This window comes from Hylobates moloch, unplaced genomic scaffold (genome assembly GCF_009828535.3).
Source record: "Hylobates moloch isolate HMO894 unplaced genomic scaffold, HMol_V3 SCAFFOLD_10, whole genome shotgun sequence".
Classification (NCBI taxonomy): Eukaryota; Metazoa; Chordata; class Mammalia; order Primates; family Hylobatidae; genus Hylobates; species Hylobates moloch.
The window spans coordinates 71,478-86,341 of record NW_026652285.1 but is presented as its reverse complement, the minus strand read 5'-3'; the positions used below and the strand labels follow the sequence as shown (position 1 = coordinate 86,341).

General features: G+C 60.2%; 2 protein-coding genes across 15 annotated transcripts in view; both read right to left on the bottom strand.

The window, feature by feature from the left end:
- Positions 1 to 783, bottom strand: part of CACNA1G (calcium voltage-gated channel subunit alpha1 G) — a 65,488-nt gene extending 64,705 nt beyond the window's left edge. For all 10 annotated transcript variants that reach the window (XM_032162759.2, XM_032162772.2, XM_032162758.3 and 7 more), the window contains exon 1: positions 455 to 783. In XM_032162759.2, the coding sequence (XP_032018650.1) occupies positions 455 to 696 (242 nt within the window). In that variant the 5' untranslated portion in view covers positions 697 to 783. The remainder of the gene's footprint in view (positions 1 to 454) is intronic.
- Positions 784 to 6,332: 5,549 nt separating this feature from the next.
- On the bottom strand, positions 6,333 to 14,542 carry SPATA20 (spermatogenesis associated 20). Of its 5 annotated transcripts, none has more exons than XM_032162777.2 (17): positions 14,398 to 14,510; positions 13,912 to 13,959; positions 13,226 to 13,396; positions 13,061 to 13,125; positions 12,715 to 12,869; positions 12,493 to 12,636; positions 12,192 to 12,393; positions 11,564 to 11,694; positions 11,367 to 11,471; positions 11,071 to 11,145; positions 10,765 to 10,974; positions 10,494 to 10,686; positions 10,006 to 10,174; positions 9,515 to 9,726; positions 7,732 to 7,931; positions 6,872 to 6,952; positions 6,333 to 6,692 (listed from the first exon to the last, which is right to left on the bottom strand). In XM_032162777.2, exons 1-17 carry the CDS (start codon positions 14,472 to 14,474, stop codon positions 6,522 to 6,524), a joined length of 2,409 nt encoding a protein of 802 aa, XP_032018668.1. In that variant the 5' UTR covers positions 14,475 to 14,510; the 3' UTR covers positions 6,333 to 6,521. The 5 variants fall into 5 exon arrangements, with proteins under 5 accessions (XP_032018668.1, XP_032018670.1, XP_032018669.1 ...); XM_032162779.2 differs by having other exon boundaries at positions 13,912 to 14,014; positions 14,398 to 14,469; XM_032162778.2 differs by lacking the exon at positions 13,912 to 13,959 and having other exon boundaries at positions 14,398 to 14,542.
- Positions 14,543 to 14,864: the final 322 nt, after the last annotated feature.

Below are 14,864 nucleotides of genomic sequence, written 5' to 3'. Positions count from 1 at the left end.
TCCCCACCGCCCCCACCCCCTCCACCACCACCACCAAACTCGGAAACCAAACCCAGCTCTCTAACCGGCGCGGGCAGAGTACAGCTCCCAGGCTCCCGAAGCTTCCAACATCTGGAGGATGACGACCCTCCCCTGCCCACATCTGGAGGGCGTCCAGCTGCGAGCCAGCGGGGCACAGCTCTCTTCTCCTGGCCTGGATCCCACCCCCCACCCAGGAGGACTGAGGTGTGTGTACGCAGGTGGGGTAAGCCCGGGTTACCGACGAGAGCTGCTCGCGTCTCCGCTCCCACTCTGGTGCCCCCTCCCCTCCCTGGCAGCCCCCCTCGCATCCGCCCACCCTCCGGTCTCACTTCTCCGACTCACCTGGCGGTGGGTCCTCTTCCCCCCCGACCCCCGGCAGTGCGGCCCGTCCCCCTTCCGACCCCGCGCCTGGCCGTCGTGCCCCGAAGGATATGGGTTACAGACCGTGCGGAGACACCAGCTCCGCGGGCGGCTGTCCTGGCTCAAGTAGAAGAAAACCACCGGGGCCAGCGCCGGGTACGGCAGCCCCTCCGCCTCGGAGTCCGCGCTGCCCGGGTCCTTTTCTGCTGACCCCGGCCCCGGCCGGCCCCCGGCCCCCGACAGGTCGTTGAGCCGCATGAAGCTCCGGGGCTGTCCCGACTCCTCGGCGCCCGCTCCATCCTCCTCCTCGTCCATCCTCTGGTCAGCCGGGGCCCCGGGCGGTCCGGAGAGGGGCAAGCGGCGCCCCTCCGAGGAGGTGTCCTCACGCAACCCGGGGGCCCCGGCGGGGGCACATCTGGGGGGCTCCAGGGCGCAAGCTGAGCCCCCGGGAGGGCCAGTTCAGCCCAGCTCCCCCTGCCCGCAGGGGCATGCTGCCCGCGGGGCGCCGGGGCGCAGGGAAACCCCGCCCGGCGCGAGTCCCGCTTCCCCTGCGCCCCTGGGGCTCCCCGGGCCAGCCGGCCGGCTCCCCCTCACTTTGTTCCGGCTTCTTCGCTTCGCGCCCAGGCTCCGGTTGCCGGATTCGGCGCTACCTTCGGCGAAGCCGCCCCGAGAGGGCGAGCGAAAAGGGGGGGCAGCGGCGGAGGGCGGGGGTCCGGGGAGGGGCGCCCCCTCTTCCCGCGGCACAGCTGGAACCGGATCTAAGGGGTCAGCATCGTCCCGGCTCCGCGCCAGGCGGAGGGGGAGGGGAGGAGGGATCTCTTTAGGGGTGGGCTTGGAGCGGGTGGGGGCGGCTTCTTCCCCCGCCCCGCGGCGGGCTCACTGTCCGGGAGGGGCGGGGAGACAGTGGGGGGCAGTCCCGGGCGGGAGTGGAGGCGGAGATGCCGCCGCCGCAGCCGCCGCGGTGGCTGCCGCTGCCGTAGCTGTCGCCGGCGCCACTGCCTCCTCCTCCGGCCGAGACGCGGAGCGAGCGAGCGAAAGCGGCTGCGAGGAGCGCGGCGCACACCACAGCTGGATCCCTCACTCCAACTTCAAGCCTCGGCCCCGCCCCCAGACAGCCCCTCAGCCAATCGCCGGACGCCGCCGGCCCCGAGCCGCGCGCCCATTGGCCCTCCGCCGTGGCAGTGCGGGCGGGAGCGCAGGGAGAGAACCACAGCTGGAATCCGATTCCCACCCCAAAACCCAGGACCGCCCCTCTCCCCTCCCCTTGCCCCTGGGTCCGCTCCCCAAGGCTGAAGCCAATCAGACTGCTGCCCAGACCGAACCCACTTTCCTATTGGCCGTTGGGGTCTTTGGGACTCCCTTGGAGGGAGCCCGAAGAATCAGAGTATTCGGCGCGGGGTCCTGGCGTAGGGCTGCAGGCCCCAGGCATCCTTTGTCCACGACCCCTGATTTGGGCAGCAGCCGGAGGGCGGAGCTCAGCTCTAGGCGGGCTTGGGGAAGAAAGGAGACAGGCGGCACGGGGGTGAGGGTTGTGACCAGGGGGTCCCAGAGCGAAATCTCAGGTCTCCACCTGGTTAATCTCCCATCCTGGAGTCGAGCTTGGCTGCGGGACTGGGGAAGGGAAGGAGCGGAGCTGGATGTCCTGAGGGTGGGGCTTCAGGCTGGAGGGGCCCAGTCTCGGAGAAACGGGCGGAGCTCGAGAAAGGCTAGGGCAGGCATGGTCTGGGCGTGGCCTCCACAAATCTCTTGGGCTTACTGATCTTGCTCCCTAGTCCAATTCTGAGACTTCGACCCTGACCTCGTAACCCTAACCCGCTGGACCTGACCTCACGTTGACGCTCCTGGGCTTCATCCCCTTGCCCCTAGGGACCTTTTGAAGGGCGTGGACTCCACGCAGGGGCTTCGTGCTTGAACACGTGGCCCCAGGCAGGTCGCGCTGGACCGCAGAGCCGGGATCCCCAGGAGGGGCTGCGGAACAGAGCGAGGACCCCTAAGAAGGAACCTGTGGGGGTCTCGAGTGTGTGGGAGGGGCGGAAGCACAGAGCTGGGCTTTATCGACTCGACCTTCAAAGTCCCCACCACCGCCACCCCCCAACTTTGTGCCTCAGTTTCTCTTACGTCCCTATGTGGCTTAGGGAAAGGGCGTCCGCGGAACTGGAACTTCGCGGGTCTGCCGCCTTCACTCACCTTCACCCTACCGGCAGCGGGCCCTCGTGGGTTTGTGCTTTCCACGCGCGCACACGCACGCGCAGACCCCGGCCCTTGCCCCGCCTACCTCCCCGAGTTCTGGGGCTCAGTCGGCTCTAGCTCTCTCCTGCCGCCGGCGCCACTCCAGAAAGCTGTGGGTACCCGGGAGCGGAGCGCCGCGGGTGTGCTGGGCGCCGGTGGAGGGGGGCACAGCGAGGATTAGACACACGCCGGGAAGCACTTCCCCAACATCTGCGAGAGGTAGACACGGCGGAACCTAGTGGGTCAGTCAGTTCCCTCTCCGGAGATTTTGGGGCGCTTGCGCCACTGCGGAGAGGCGGAGGGATGGCGGGATGACCTCCATCACCACCCCTCACGTTGCTGAGGCCATCACCCCTGGGCGTGGTTCACTCTCCTAAGGCTGCGCCACCCACGCAGCCCCCGCCACCTCCCGCCACCGCAGAGGGTTGGGGTCGTCTCAGTTCCCGCCCCGGCCGATGGGGGGAGGGGATGGGGGAGGTGGCAGAGTGGCTGCTGCGCCGTCGTCTCCCTGGTTGCCCTTTCGCCGAATCCATGCACCGGGTTGTGCAAATGAGGCCGGGCGGGCTCATTTGCATTTCATGCTAATGAGCAGATCCCCTAAGTGCCTTTTTTTCCTGGCGGGAGTCTCTGCTCTCATTCTGAGTATGCGGCGCCTGAGTCTTGAACCCCGTGCCGTCTTCTGGGAGAGGGGGGCTATTTATGGTTGCTCCGCGCGTCTGACACCTTCTTCCCTCCCCAGAGGCCGCAGTCTGCCGGGTCGGCCTGCCCTTCCCGCCAGGATAGAGGCCCTGGGGCTGGCGCGAGAAGTAGGGACACTCGTCACCCCTTCTTTGCAGAGGGGAAAATGAGGGCAGAGAGGCTGGCCCAGCCCAATGATCAGGTCCCCTGGTGGTCGGCAGGCCCCACACCCTCATCCATCATCTCGGCCACCCCTGGGCTCTGGACTGAACTCTGTTCTAGAACATGCCCTAAAGGAGGGCAGGCACAAACGCACCATCTGGATAAACTGAGATCCACATGCACTTCCCTGGGTTCAGGACCTAGGGGAGACCGGCCATGCAAGACAGGATCAGGATCTGATCCCTGATGCATGTTGGGGCTGATGGCCAGTCGGAGATGCTTACCCTTAGCCTGAGTGCCAGAAAGGAGGCAGAGGCAGGACCCACAGGGAAGGCAAAGAAGACCTGAAACCATCTTTATTTAACTCCAGCCCTCCAAGCCTCAGCTCTGACATCACCTCCTCAGAGTGGCCTTCTTTCCAGCAAGTATTTCAATGTCACTTAAGTGCCAAGGTGCTTAGGATACAGCACCGAGCCAGACACAAGTCTGGAACTTCACAGCACTTAGCCCAGGCTGGGATTATATGTTTGTGTTTGCAGTAATGACATGATCGTCTCCCCATCTAGGCTCTGTGTTCCCAGAGGGGCTATGTTCATTTTGCTCACTAGGGCCTTGTCTAGTGTCGGGCACAAAGTTGTTAGGTGAATGAATGACCTCAGGCAGGGAAAGAGAAACAAAGGGACAAGAAATTCCTTTCTTTGGGCCTCAGTTTCCCAACAAAGACAGCAAGCCTAACTAAGAGCTTTTGTGGGTTTGAGGAAGAACCCCCCCATATATACCCTGCTCAGCCAGCCCCTCCAGCCCCCTCCAGCCCTGCCTTTACCCCTCCCTCACAGCCCATCTGGCTCCCTGCGGAGCTAAGATAATCTTCCCATCTGTGATACCCTTTGCTCAGGGATGATACAACCATTATCCCATTTAGTCACCTTAACAGCCCTGAGAGCTGGGTGGGTGGCCCCCCACCTTTCAGATAAGGAAGGGGGGTGCTCAGAATGATGAAGTTACTTAAGTGGCTGCCCAAACAGTATGGCCCTGTCTCCAGTGACCCTGGCCCACAGGTGTTCCGCTGGTAGAACCGGGTGCACACTCAAGAGGGACCAGCAAAGGGGAAGGGATGCTGCAGGAACTCTTACAATCCTGCTTCTGAGTGAGATTTATGTGGGACCCTGCCCCCTTTAGAAATTCAAGCACTCCTGGGAGAACTAACCCTTTAAGGAGGTAACTCCTTCCCAACCCATTTACAGAATCCCATCATCTCATCCCAGGAGGGAGAGAGGAGATGCTGAGCAGAAAGCAGACTGGTTGCAGGGACAGAAGACACCAAGGGCACCCTCCCCCACAGCTGCGCCTGGACCTCCTGCGAGAAGAGGAAGCCTTAGGGGTCTTTATTGTACCCTCAAGACCCCAGAAAGAACCAGAAGTGCTGAGGGGTCGCAGGCAGGTCTCTTACCCTCTCTGGGCCTCGAATATTTATCCATACGAGGCTGAAGGTACCTGCCTCACAACTCATTCATGAGGGTCAACAGGACAACAGTGGCAAGAGGGCTTGGCACACTGCCCAGCCTGTTCCAAAGCCAGGGCTGGGGCTGCCAAAAAGGCCACCTGTGCTTCACCATGCTCCATCCTCCCTCCCTTCCACCTCCCCAGGCCGGGCTCCACTTGTCCAGCTCTCTGACTTCCTGGCAAGGTTGAGTGGGCTCCAGCTAGGAAGGGGCCAGCTGACCTTGTTGGCCGGAGCACTAATCCCCTCCAGATGGGCCGGTGGCTTGCACTGAGGGCCTGGCTGCCCAGACAGAGCTGACTCTGGTCCCAGTGACCATGTGTGGCTATGTGTGACCGTGTGGAGGGGGCAACTCCATCCAGTCTCCCGGTTCCTTCCTGCTTCACTCCTCCCCACTGCTGACATCCCCCACAAGCAGTGGCCCCATGAAGGCCTTCCTGTCTCCAGTAGCCTCTTTTGGCTCTCTGTGTTGCTTAGCTGGGGGGCTGAGGATGCCTGGCTCAGCCGATTCCCAAAGGCCTCAGAGGGACAGCTCCTCCCCCTGCTTCCCCCACCCCCTGTCAGCCCCATCACTCTGCACCTGCCCTTCCCAAAGCATGTGTCCCAGTCCCCATCTCTCAACCCAATGAAGCTAGATGGGGTTTCTGGAGCCTGGGAAGATGTATGTGTCAAGGACAGGACTCAGGGGCATTTCCCAACATTTAGGGGAAAGGATGAGGTCACAGGAAGGTTTTCTCTGCACCAAGAAGGATTCAGATAGATTTGGGGAAGGACTTCCAACCCAACAGATGTTCCAAACGAAAGAGAACTCTTTCTTTGGACCAGCTTGTATGAAAGCAGACGAATGGACAACATGACCTCCTGCAAGGGGGCCTTGCTTCCATCCTTTCGAGGCTGGGGCTAGATGGATATCCCAAAAGAAATGTCTTAGTCGTGACAATAGCAGCTCCCACAATGCACCAGGGCATATGCAAAGTCACCATTCTGTGAAATATAAAAGCTCATATAAAGCATCTCTGCCCCCTTTCCAGCTCAACACAAGGAGACAATGGAGAGGGGAGGGCAGGTTCCCTTCTTAACCTCTTTCTGAGGGCAAGGATTGGGCTTTCTCCCTCCTGGGCCAGTCCACACCCCCATGCCCACCCCTGGGCATCTTTACTTGGTTTTAGTCCCCTGACCTCAGTTCAGGGGACTAAATTCATTCAGGCTACAATGACCATGGAAGGGAAAGGGGCAGTCTGCTGACCCCTGGAAGATGAAGGAGAAATGGGAGAAGGCAGAGGGGTCAGGTGGGGGCTGCCAGAGGAAGCGGCCCTGAGCTGCTGGTTCCCAGGCTGAAGCCTGAAGCCCCTCCCTCATAAGCAAAGCTGAGGCCCTCAGGTTACCACGGGACACTGTTAAGTTTATTCTAGGGTGAGTGGGTGCCCAAGGGGGCAGTGAGTATGGCCGAGGTCACCTGGTGGCGGGGTGCTCAGGGATGGCCACAGGTTCTATAGGGCCCTGCAGGGCCTGAGTCTCTAGTAGGTTGGGATGCTTCACCTTCTGCCCCAGCCCAAGGGGGTTGGGGCAGTCATGGATGTAGCAGTTTTCGTAATTCGCAGGGATCAGTGATGGGCATTGAGCAGGCTTGATTCTCACACACATATGCAGTGGCCTGGTCTTCCAACCGTCGGAGGGTACTCAGGAAAGGCAGCTGGCGGGACAGGAAGCTCGAGGGGTCCCCATCAGCCAGAATCAGCACCTAGGGCAGCAGCAGAGCAGGGAGAGTCACCTGCTGGGGTGGGGTCACCTGCCCATTGGCAAGGCTCACTGGGAAGTTCCCTCTTCCCAACATTCCGAGGGCAAGGAGATGTTGACGAGCTGAGGATGGGAGGGGGCAGCTCTGGGGAGGTGGCAGGTTGGGCTCACAGGGACGGGTACCTTGTTAGGAATGTAGACAGAGTGGACGCACCGCACCAGAGCCTTGGTGTCCTTGGCCTGGCGGTCTCCACAGATCACGATCTGACCGGAATAGAAAGGTCACTCCGGTGTGTCAGGGGAGGGAGGGCTGAGCCTTAGACCACCAGGGTTTCCCCATCCTCCCTCCACCCCACCCTATACCCCTAAGAAGGAACAGGGACTCATCTCAGCTGCCAGGATGAGTTAATGCTTGGCAAGTGGGAGCACACACACACTCACACACGAGAATACCAAAGTGGAAATGTCATACGTATACACAATGTTACAGATACAAACACGGGGAGACACACACCCAGAAGACCCAGAGCACACAGAGACCCATCCAGACAGACACAGAGTAGTCACACACACGCACACACACACACACAGTAGATGCCCACACAGAGGCAGATACCACACACACAAACACCAGACACACACGCATGCAGGCAGACACAGAGGCAAACCTGCAGATGGGGCATCCACATGCAGACAGACAAACACACACGACGAACACTCACACCAGCATCCCCCTCAAAGGTAGGTGCATAGACACACACCTCCAGGGTCACACACACCCAGAAGTACACACACACCAATAACACAGTAGGGACAGAAGCAATTACACTGACACCACGACGTACAGAGAAACACTTCATCAGCCACCACGGACTCGTGTTAACTTCTGCCTCCCTGTCTGACAGACGCCTCCACGCGCCTGCACACACACAGACCTGAGCTCCGGGGACAGCCCAGGAACCCCACCCCCTGTTCCCATCCGCCATCACAGCCCCAGCTTCCCTCCCACCCGAGGTCCCAGCCCAGATGCCCTCACCCCCCACCTGCTTGAGGGTCTGCTGCTGGGCTGAGAGGGCGCGGACCATCTCGGGCAATGCCACCGGGACACGGCGCATGCGCTCGGAGAAGGCGGTCAATAGGCACACACACTTGTCCATCCAGTCCTTGTGGCCCGTGAAGCCATGGAGCCGGAGCAGGTTGTGGGCTGACACGGAATTGGCGCTGGGCTCTGCGCCATCCTGGTCTGCAGCACACAGGGAGGCAGGGGGTAGGGGTAAGGGCGGGACACTGAGTCCCAGGACCCCGCCCAGGACTGCATCCAGGGCCACTTGGGGGATGGGACAGAGAAAAGGCCCCGCCCATCCCGCCCCTGCCGGCCTCAGCATTCTCCTCGGTGCCCTCCTGGAACACGCGGGCCCTGCCCGTCCTCCAGGATATAGGCTGCCCACTCCAGGCCTGTCATGCGCTGCTCCCTATGCCTGAACTCTCTCCACAGCTTCTCCATGGCCACATGGCCCCTTTCCCTCCAGGCCTTGGTTAAATGACACCTGTCACATGTGTCCTCTAATCTCCCCCTAGGCTGAGTTGGGCCTCCTCTGTGGTTCTCTCCCAAGGCCCTTTCACTCACTCAGTTAACATTTATTAAGCACTTACAATGTGCCAGAACCACACTAGACCCTGGGGATACAACACTGGCAGAAAGCCCTGATCTTTGAGGAGCTAAAATCTGAGTTTCGGGAAAGAAACCTTTAACCACAGACAAGGCACATGGGTGATAGGGAGCAGGTACACATACAGCGTCCTACTTCTTCATGGCATTCACCACAATTTTAAAGGGAGCAGGTACACATAGAGCATCCTACTTCTTCATGGCATTCACCACAGTTTTAACTACACATTTGTGCATGTGTTTTTGCATTATTACCGCATATTCGCTGTCTCCCCTACCATACTGTAAGCTTCATGAGGGCAGGGACCAAGTGAGCCTTGGTCAATATCTGAATCCATGGGTGTCAGTTACTGTGCTAAGCATGTTTACAGAACAGCTAAATTCATCTTTACATCAACCCTGTAAGGTAGTACCAATGTTAGCTCCATTGTACTTATTAAGAAACAGGCCAGGCATGGTGGCTCTCACCTGTAATCCCAGCACTTTGGGAGGCCGAGGTGGGCAGATCACTTGAGCCCAGTAGTTTGAGACCAGCCTGGGCAACATGGAGAAATCCCATCTCTACAAAAAATTAGCCAGGCATGGTGGTGCATGCCTATAGTCCTAGCTACTCAGGAGGCTGAGGTGGGAGAACTGATACAGCCCTGGAGGCAGAGGTTGCTGTGAGCCAAGATCATGCCACTGCATTCCAGCCTGGGTGACAGTGAGACCCTTTCTCAAAAAAAAAAAAAAAAAAAAAAAAAAGAGAAAGAAAGAGAGAAAGAAAAGAAAAGAAAGAAAGGAAGAAAGGAAAGAGAAAGAAAGAAAGAGAAAGAGAGAAAGAAAGAAAGAAAAGAAAAAGAAAAAGAAAAGAAAGGAAGGAAACAAAACATGCTGAGCGTAGTGGTTCACGCCTATAATCTCAGCACTTCGGGAAGCTGAGGTGGGAGGATCACTTGAGCCCAGGAGTTCAAGGTCAGCCTGGGCAACATTGCAAGACTCTGTCTCTATTTAAAAAAAAGGAAATTGAGATTCAGAAATATTACAGCAGCCAAAAATCACACCATTAATAAGTAGCAGAGACACAAAGCCAGGAGGGCTCCTGCCCACACCAGCTCTTCACCCACGCTGCACTTACACCTCCCAGAACCCCAGACTAGCCCTGCACCCCCACTGACCGTCCTTCAGACGCAGGGGCAGGCCAGCCCCCAGCTCAGCCTCACTGCAGAAGTAGCCGCCACCCTGGGAGTCCCAAAAGAGCTTGTCCTGTGTGTCCTGCAGCCGCAGAGCCCACTCGAGCCACGCACTCTCCTGTGAGGCCTCATACAGGTCCAGCAGGCCCCGCACCACGAAGGCGTAGTCCTCCAGGAAGCCCCAGCAGGGTGGGTTGCTGGGGGACAGGCATTAGGGGAGGGGCTGGGGAGAGCCCGAGGAGAGAGGGCCTTTCCCAGAGGAGGCCCTTTCATGCATTTGTTCACTTAACCCTCCAGATGAACCCTCTTGGGCAGGTGCCATCAGCCCACTTCCCAGATGAGTAAATGGGCCCAGGGAGGCTACAAACTCACAGCAAGCACCTGAAAGAGCCAGGACTGGAGAGGGGAGAAGTAGGGCAGAGGTAGGCTGGGGACGCGTGGGGAGATGAGCCCTCCCGGTCTACCCAGCCCCCAACCTGTGCTCCACAGTCCCCCCAGAGCCGGTGTAGCAGGTCCGTATCAGGCGGCCACTGGCCACATCAAACATGTGCCGCTTCAGGAACTTGGCACCATTGGTGGCATAGTTGATCAGCCTGTCTTGGCCCAGGACAGCCCCAGTCACAGCATAGCCTGACACCATCAAGCCTGGAGCCAGGAGAGACAAGTAGTGGTGAGACGCTGGCCAGGACCCTCCAGGCACGTCCACCCCATCACCTCAGGCCCCAACTCCTCCCTGGAGCCGTGGGTGATCCCTAAGATCTTGGGCTCCGGGACCAGACATGGCGGGGTTCCCAGCCCTTGTGTGTGACCTTGGGCGGGTTACTAAGCTCCTTAAGCCTCTTTTGTCAACTGAGAATAATAACGCTAATAAAGGGAGAGTGAGCATTTAGCAGGTGCTGGACAGACAGGGGCTTTGTAAAGGGGGATCCTACAGACAGGCTCGGTCTCAGATGTGCTGCCCCACCATTCCAGGCAGCCAGCATCTTGTTGTCCAGGTGCGGCTTGGGCCGATGCTTCCGGGCCTGGAAGAGCTTCTCCAGCCCTGTATTGAGCAAGGTCCTCACGGCCTCCACATCCAAGCCAAAGCGGGCAGCAGTCAGCTCCAGCGAGTACCGGACGGTCAGCACATTCTGACCCTGCAGCTCCCCCTTGGGGTCCTGAGGAGAATGGCCTTTGTCTGCGAGCTCACGCCTGGCAGGCACCAGGGCCCGTCAGGTGACCCCAGAAGTCCTCACCTGACTGGGGCTGATGTTACCAGCCTCTGTGAGGCCGTAGTGCTTCATGAGGAGCTGGCCTGAGGTCAGCGGCTCGGTGGCACCTAGCACAGGCTCCGGGAGGAGCTGCTGAACCTCTTTGACCGTCCACACATAGTAGGCGCCCTCTTTGGGCTGCATGCCCCGCTCTGGGGGCGAGTCTGCATCTTCTGCGCTATAGAAGCCTCCGGACTGTGGGGAGGGGAGAGTTGGCTGGCCGCGGCCCACAGGGCAGTGGAGCCCCAACCCCTCCCACAGCCAGGCCCGCCTGCCACCACGGACACACACCCGGTGGCTCAGGCTCCGAGCCACGTACTGCAGGATGCCTTTGGCCACGTCAGAGTAGAATTCATCACCAGAGATCTAAGAAAGGGAAGAAAGGAGACCGTGAACAGAGGTCACTGGGGAGGCCCAGGTGGAAGGCGGCAACATTCTCTGAGGCAGGTGGGGGAGGGAAGCCTGGGTAGTGGGTACATGGGAGGGAACAGGGGATTCAGATTAAGAGGAGCCACAGTCACCAGGAAGGCCTTGGGAGGGGCAGCCAGAGTGAGATGCCTGTTCTCTGGGCTGGGGTCAGGGGTCACCTGGAAGGCCTGCGAATAGGCCACAGCGAGCTGTGCCTGGTCATAGAGCATCTTCTCAAAGTGAGGGACGTGCCACTGGCAGTCTGTAGAGTAGCGGTGAAAGCCCTGTGCGGATACAAAGCTGGAGGCCAGTCCCAGCCTCTGCCCCACCCCACAGCTCCCTGCTGCCCCTCCAGGGAATACCCAGTGCCTGTCACCTGCCCGACATGGTCCCGGATGCCCCCGTTAGCCATCATTTTCAGGGTATGCAAGGCCATCTGCTGGGCCCGAGAGCCATCCTGAGTCAGTCGATGGCTGAGCCAGTAGGAGAACAGAAAGCTCAGGATCACTGTGGGGGCACCAAGAACATGCGGGTGAGAGAATGGGAAAGTGGGGACAGAGATCGGGGTGGTCAGGAGGCCTTGGGCCAGGCAGAGGCTGGGAGTTCACTCAACAGGCAGTCTCTGGACAGGCTGTGAGGTCAACAGTCAACCCACAGGACAGAAGGTAATAGCCTAAGCCAGAGGTCAGATTATCATTGGCTCACAGAGGACCAGCAAGTTACTTGTCCCCCCAGAGCCCAGAATGTCATTAGCCAAGCCAGGGTCACTGGGTCACTGACCAAGTCAGGGGACAGAAGGTCATCATCTAGGTTAAGATGAGAGGGTCACTGCTGACACCAGCAGTCGAGTCTTCACCGATAGCTACCGACAGGCTAGGGGCAAGGAGGTCACTGCCAGTCAGGAGGACAGGAAGCTACGGGTGAGGCCAGGAGCCAGTAGGTCCCTGACCAGCATAGGAATCAGAAGGCCAAAACCTGGGCTAAGGCAGGCATGGGGCACTGACCCGGCGTGGGAAACTTGGGGGCCTCAGCGAAGCCACCGTATTCCTCATCATAGCCCTCGTCCAGCTGCTGGAAGCAGCGATTGTTCATGGTGGCGGCAGAGGGCGGCAGCTGGCGGTCACCCACGCTGATCTCTGATCGGGCCAGCAGGGCGGTGGTGACACGCTGGCTGCTTTCTAGCAGGGTGTTCTTGTTCTGTTTCCACTGTGGGAGGTGGGGGCACACCTGGAGGTCAGCTAGGGGGAGGGGCTCTTGTTTCCTAGTCCCCCACCCTCGTCCCCCAGCTCCCCAAGGCACACCCACCTGCTCTCGTATTCTCAGCAACACTGTGCGGAAGCCGACTCGGGTCAAGCCATCCTCAGGAGGGAAATAGGTGCCTCCAACAAAGGGCTGGAGGTTGGGAGTCAGCCACACATTCATGGGCCAGCCCCCGCCACTGCTGGTGGCCTGGCGGAGAGAGGGCAAGGGTGAAGGGAGCTGCCCTGAGCCCACGTGGCGCATACACTCCCGAGGAGGGCTGCTCACCTGCACAAACGTCATGTACACCTTGTCCACGTCAGGCCGCTCCTCACGGTCCACCTTCACGCTCACAAAGTCCTCACTGAGCAGGCGGCCAATCTCCTCATTCTGGAAGGACTCCTTTTCCATCATGTGGCACCAGTGGCAGGTAGAGTACCCAACTGAACAGGGCCATGGGGAGAGATCAGGGGGCCAGCAACGGGTCAGAGGGAGGCTGGCCAAGTAGCCCTGGCTGCATGGAAGACGTCCTGGCCTCTAGTCTCCTGGAAGACCCGCCAAGCCAAGAGGACCCTCTCCCATCTACTGCCTCTCCCTGCCCACACTCCCATATCAGGGAAGGTTGGAGCATTACCTGAGAGGAAAATTGGCTTGTTTTCTTTCCTGGCCTTGTCGAAGGCTTCCTGTCCCCAGGGGTACCTAGACCCAGCAGGGTGGGGCATCACTCAGTAGCCCAGAGGGTCTGGGAGGGGCCCAGGACCCCAGCAATTCCAGGCAGGGCCCCAGGAGAGGTGCTCACCAGTCCACAGGATTGTAGGCATGTTGTAGGAGGTATGGTGACTTCTCGTGGATCAGGCGGTTGGGGACCCTCTGGGGTGTAGATGAAGGATGGCTTCCCTTCCCTCCAGCAGGCATGGGCACTGAACTACTGACCGTCACACTTCGGTCCTTGTCCCGGGAGGAGCTACCCCTGGTGAGGACTGGTGCGTCAGGCAAGCCAGGGGCCTCCACCCACCTTCTCCCAGGCCCCGCAGCACCTGCCCCATTCCACTCAGCACCCCAGTAGGACCCCTGCTCCCAGTCCAACCCACCTTTCTGAACCATGGGGGAGACTGTGGCCTTTGTGTTCCCCCTTATGTTTTTTGGGGGGTGAGGAGAGGTGGCTCATTGGGGGCTCCTTGCCAGGTTAGTCTCCCCCAACCTCCTGGGCCTGGCGGTGGGAAGGATGGCTATGAGGTCAGGGCGGGTCACAATGGGCAGAATGGTTCTTGGGGCTCCATTCTTACCCCTCCCCAGGCCCCTCCCCGGGCCCTTCCTGGAGCAGCTGCTTGGAGGCATCTCTCTGGCAGGCCTGGGTGTGGCCCCACTGGAAGGCAGCCCACTGTTGGCGGCTGGACAGGCCAAGATCAGTAGGGTCTGGTACTGGACCAGGTGAGGGACAAACGGAGGAAACCAGACATGGGGACTCCCTCACTCAACGCCCACCTGCTGGGACTCCTGTGCGGCCAGGTCCTGGGCCAGACCCCAGGACACCTAGGGAATCAGAGACCTCAGGGAGTTCAGCCTGGAAGTGGGACTGCAGGCAGACCTAAATAACGAAAGGTCCATGCAGCAATAAAGGACTGTGACAGGGCACAGGCTACTATTGGAGAAAGGCCCTTGACCCAGCATCCAGCACTGGGGTGCAAGGAAGGCTTCCTGGAAGCGGTGTCAGAACAGTCCCTGAGGAGCTGGCACTGCACTGGAAGGAAGGGGAGAGGAGGGAAGGGATGGATGAGGAGGGGAGGGGAGGGGAGGAGGGCCTTACTGCCAGGGCCAGGTCTCAGGAGCAGACCGGAGGTGGGGTTGGGGAAGGGCCAGGCATGCAGGGGTGGTCCAGACTGGCACTGGGGACCGGTGTCCGGAAGACCCTCCACTGGGCCCGCAGGCAAGGGCAGGGAGTGCCCTAGGGGCCCGCTCGCCCGCCTGTACCTGCGGCTTGCGGCGAGGCCTGCACTGGCGCGGGGCAGCAGAAGGACGCGGCCCAACCAGGCCCGCGCGCCCAGCATGGCTGCTCGGGGCCGTGGGCCCGGCCGCTAACGACAGGAAGGGAGGGCAGGAGGCTGCGAGGGGCGGGCCGGGCACCTACGGAGCCGCGGGCGGGTCTTCGCCCGGACTTGGGACAGTGTGGCTGGTCTCCGAGCGTCGCCCTGCGGCAGAGCGCAGAATTGCAGATCAGGCACCCCGACCTTGGGAGGACCCATTCTGTGCATAAAATTGGGCTCTGCCCCTGCCTGCGGAGGACAGCCCTTCTCAAGGGAATAGGGAGAGTTGTGGGATCTAGGGCTGGGGGATGCTAGGGCCATGGGATGCCAGAGCTTCGGCTCATTTTGTCCAACCCCTGCCCATTTTACAAATGAGAAATGAGATCCAAGGCGAAGGCGTACCTTGGCCAGGTC

What these genes read in the sequence shown, in the direction of transcription:
- SPATA20 (XM_032162777.2), bottom strand. Translation starts at nt 14,474, where the DNA reads ATGCTGGGCGCGCGGGCCTGGTTGGGCCGCGTCCTTCTGCTGCCCCGC. An exon ending in GGCCTCGCCGCAAGCCGCAG is followed by an intron (nt 13,960 to 14,397) that starts GTACAGGCGGGC and finishes CTGATTCCCTAG; the next exon opens with GTGTCCTGGGGTCTGGCCCA. An exon ending in GGGGGGACTGTGGAGCACAG is followed by an intron (nt 9,727 to 10,005) that starts GTTGGGGGCTGG and finishes CCTGTCCCCCAG; the next exon opens with CAACCCACCCTGCTGGGGCT.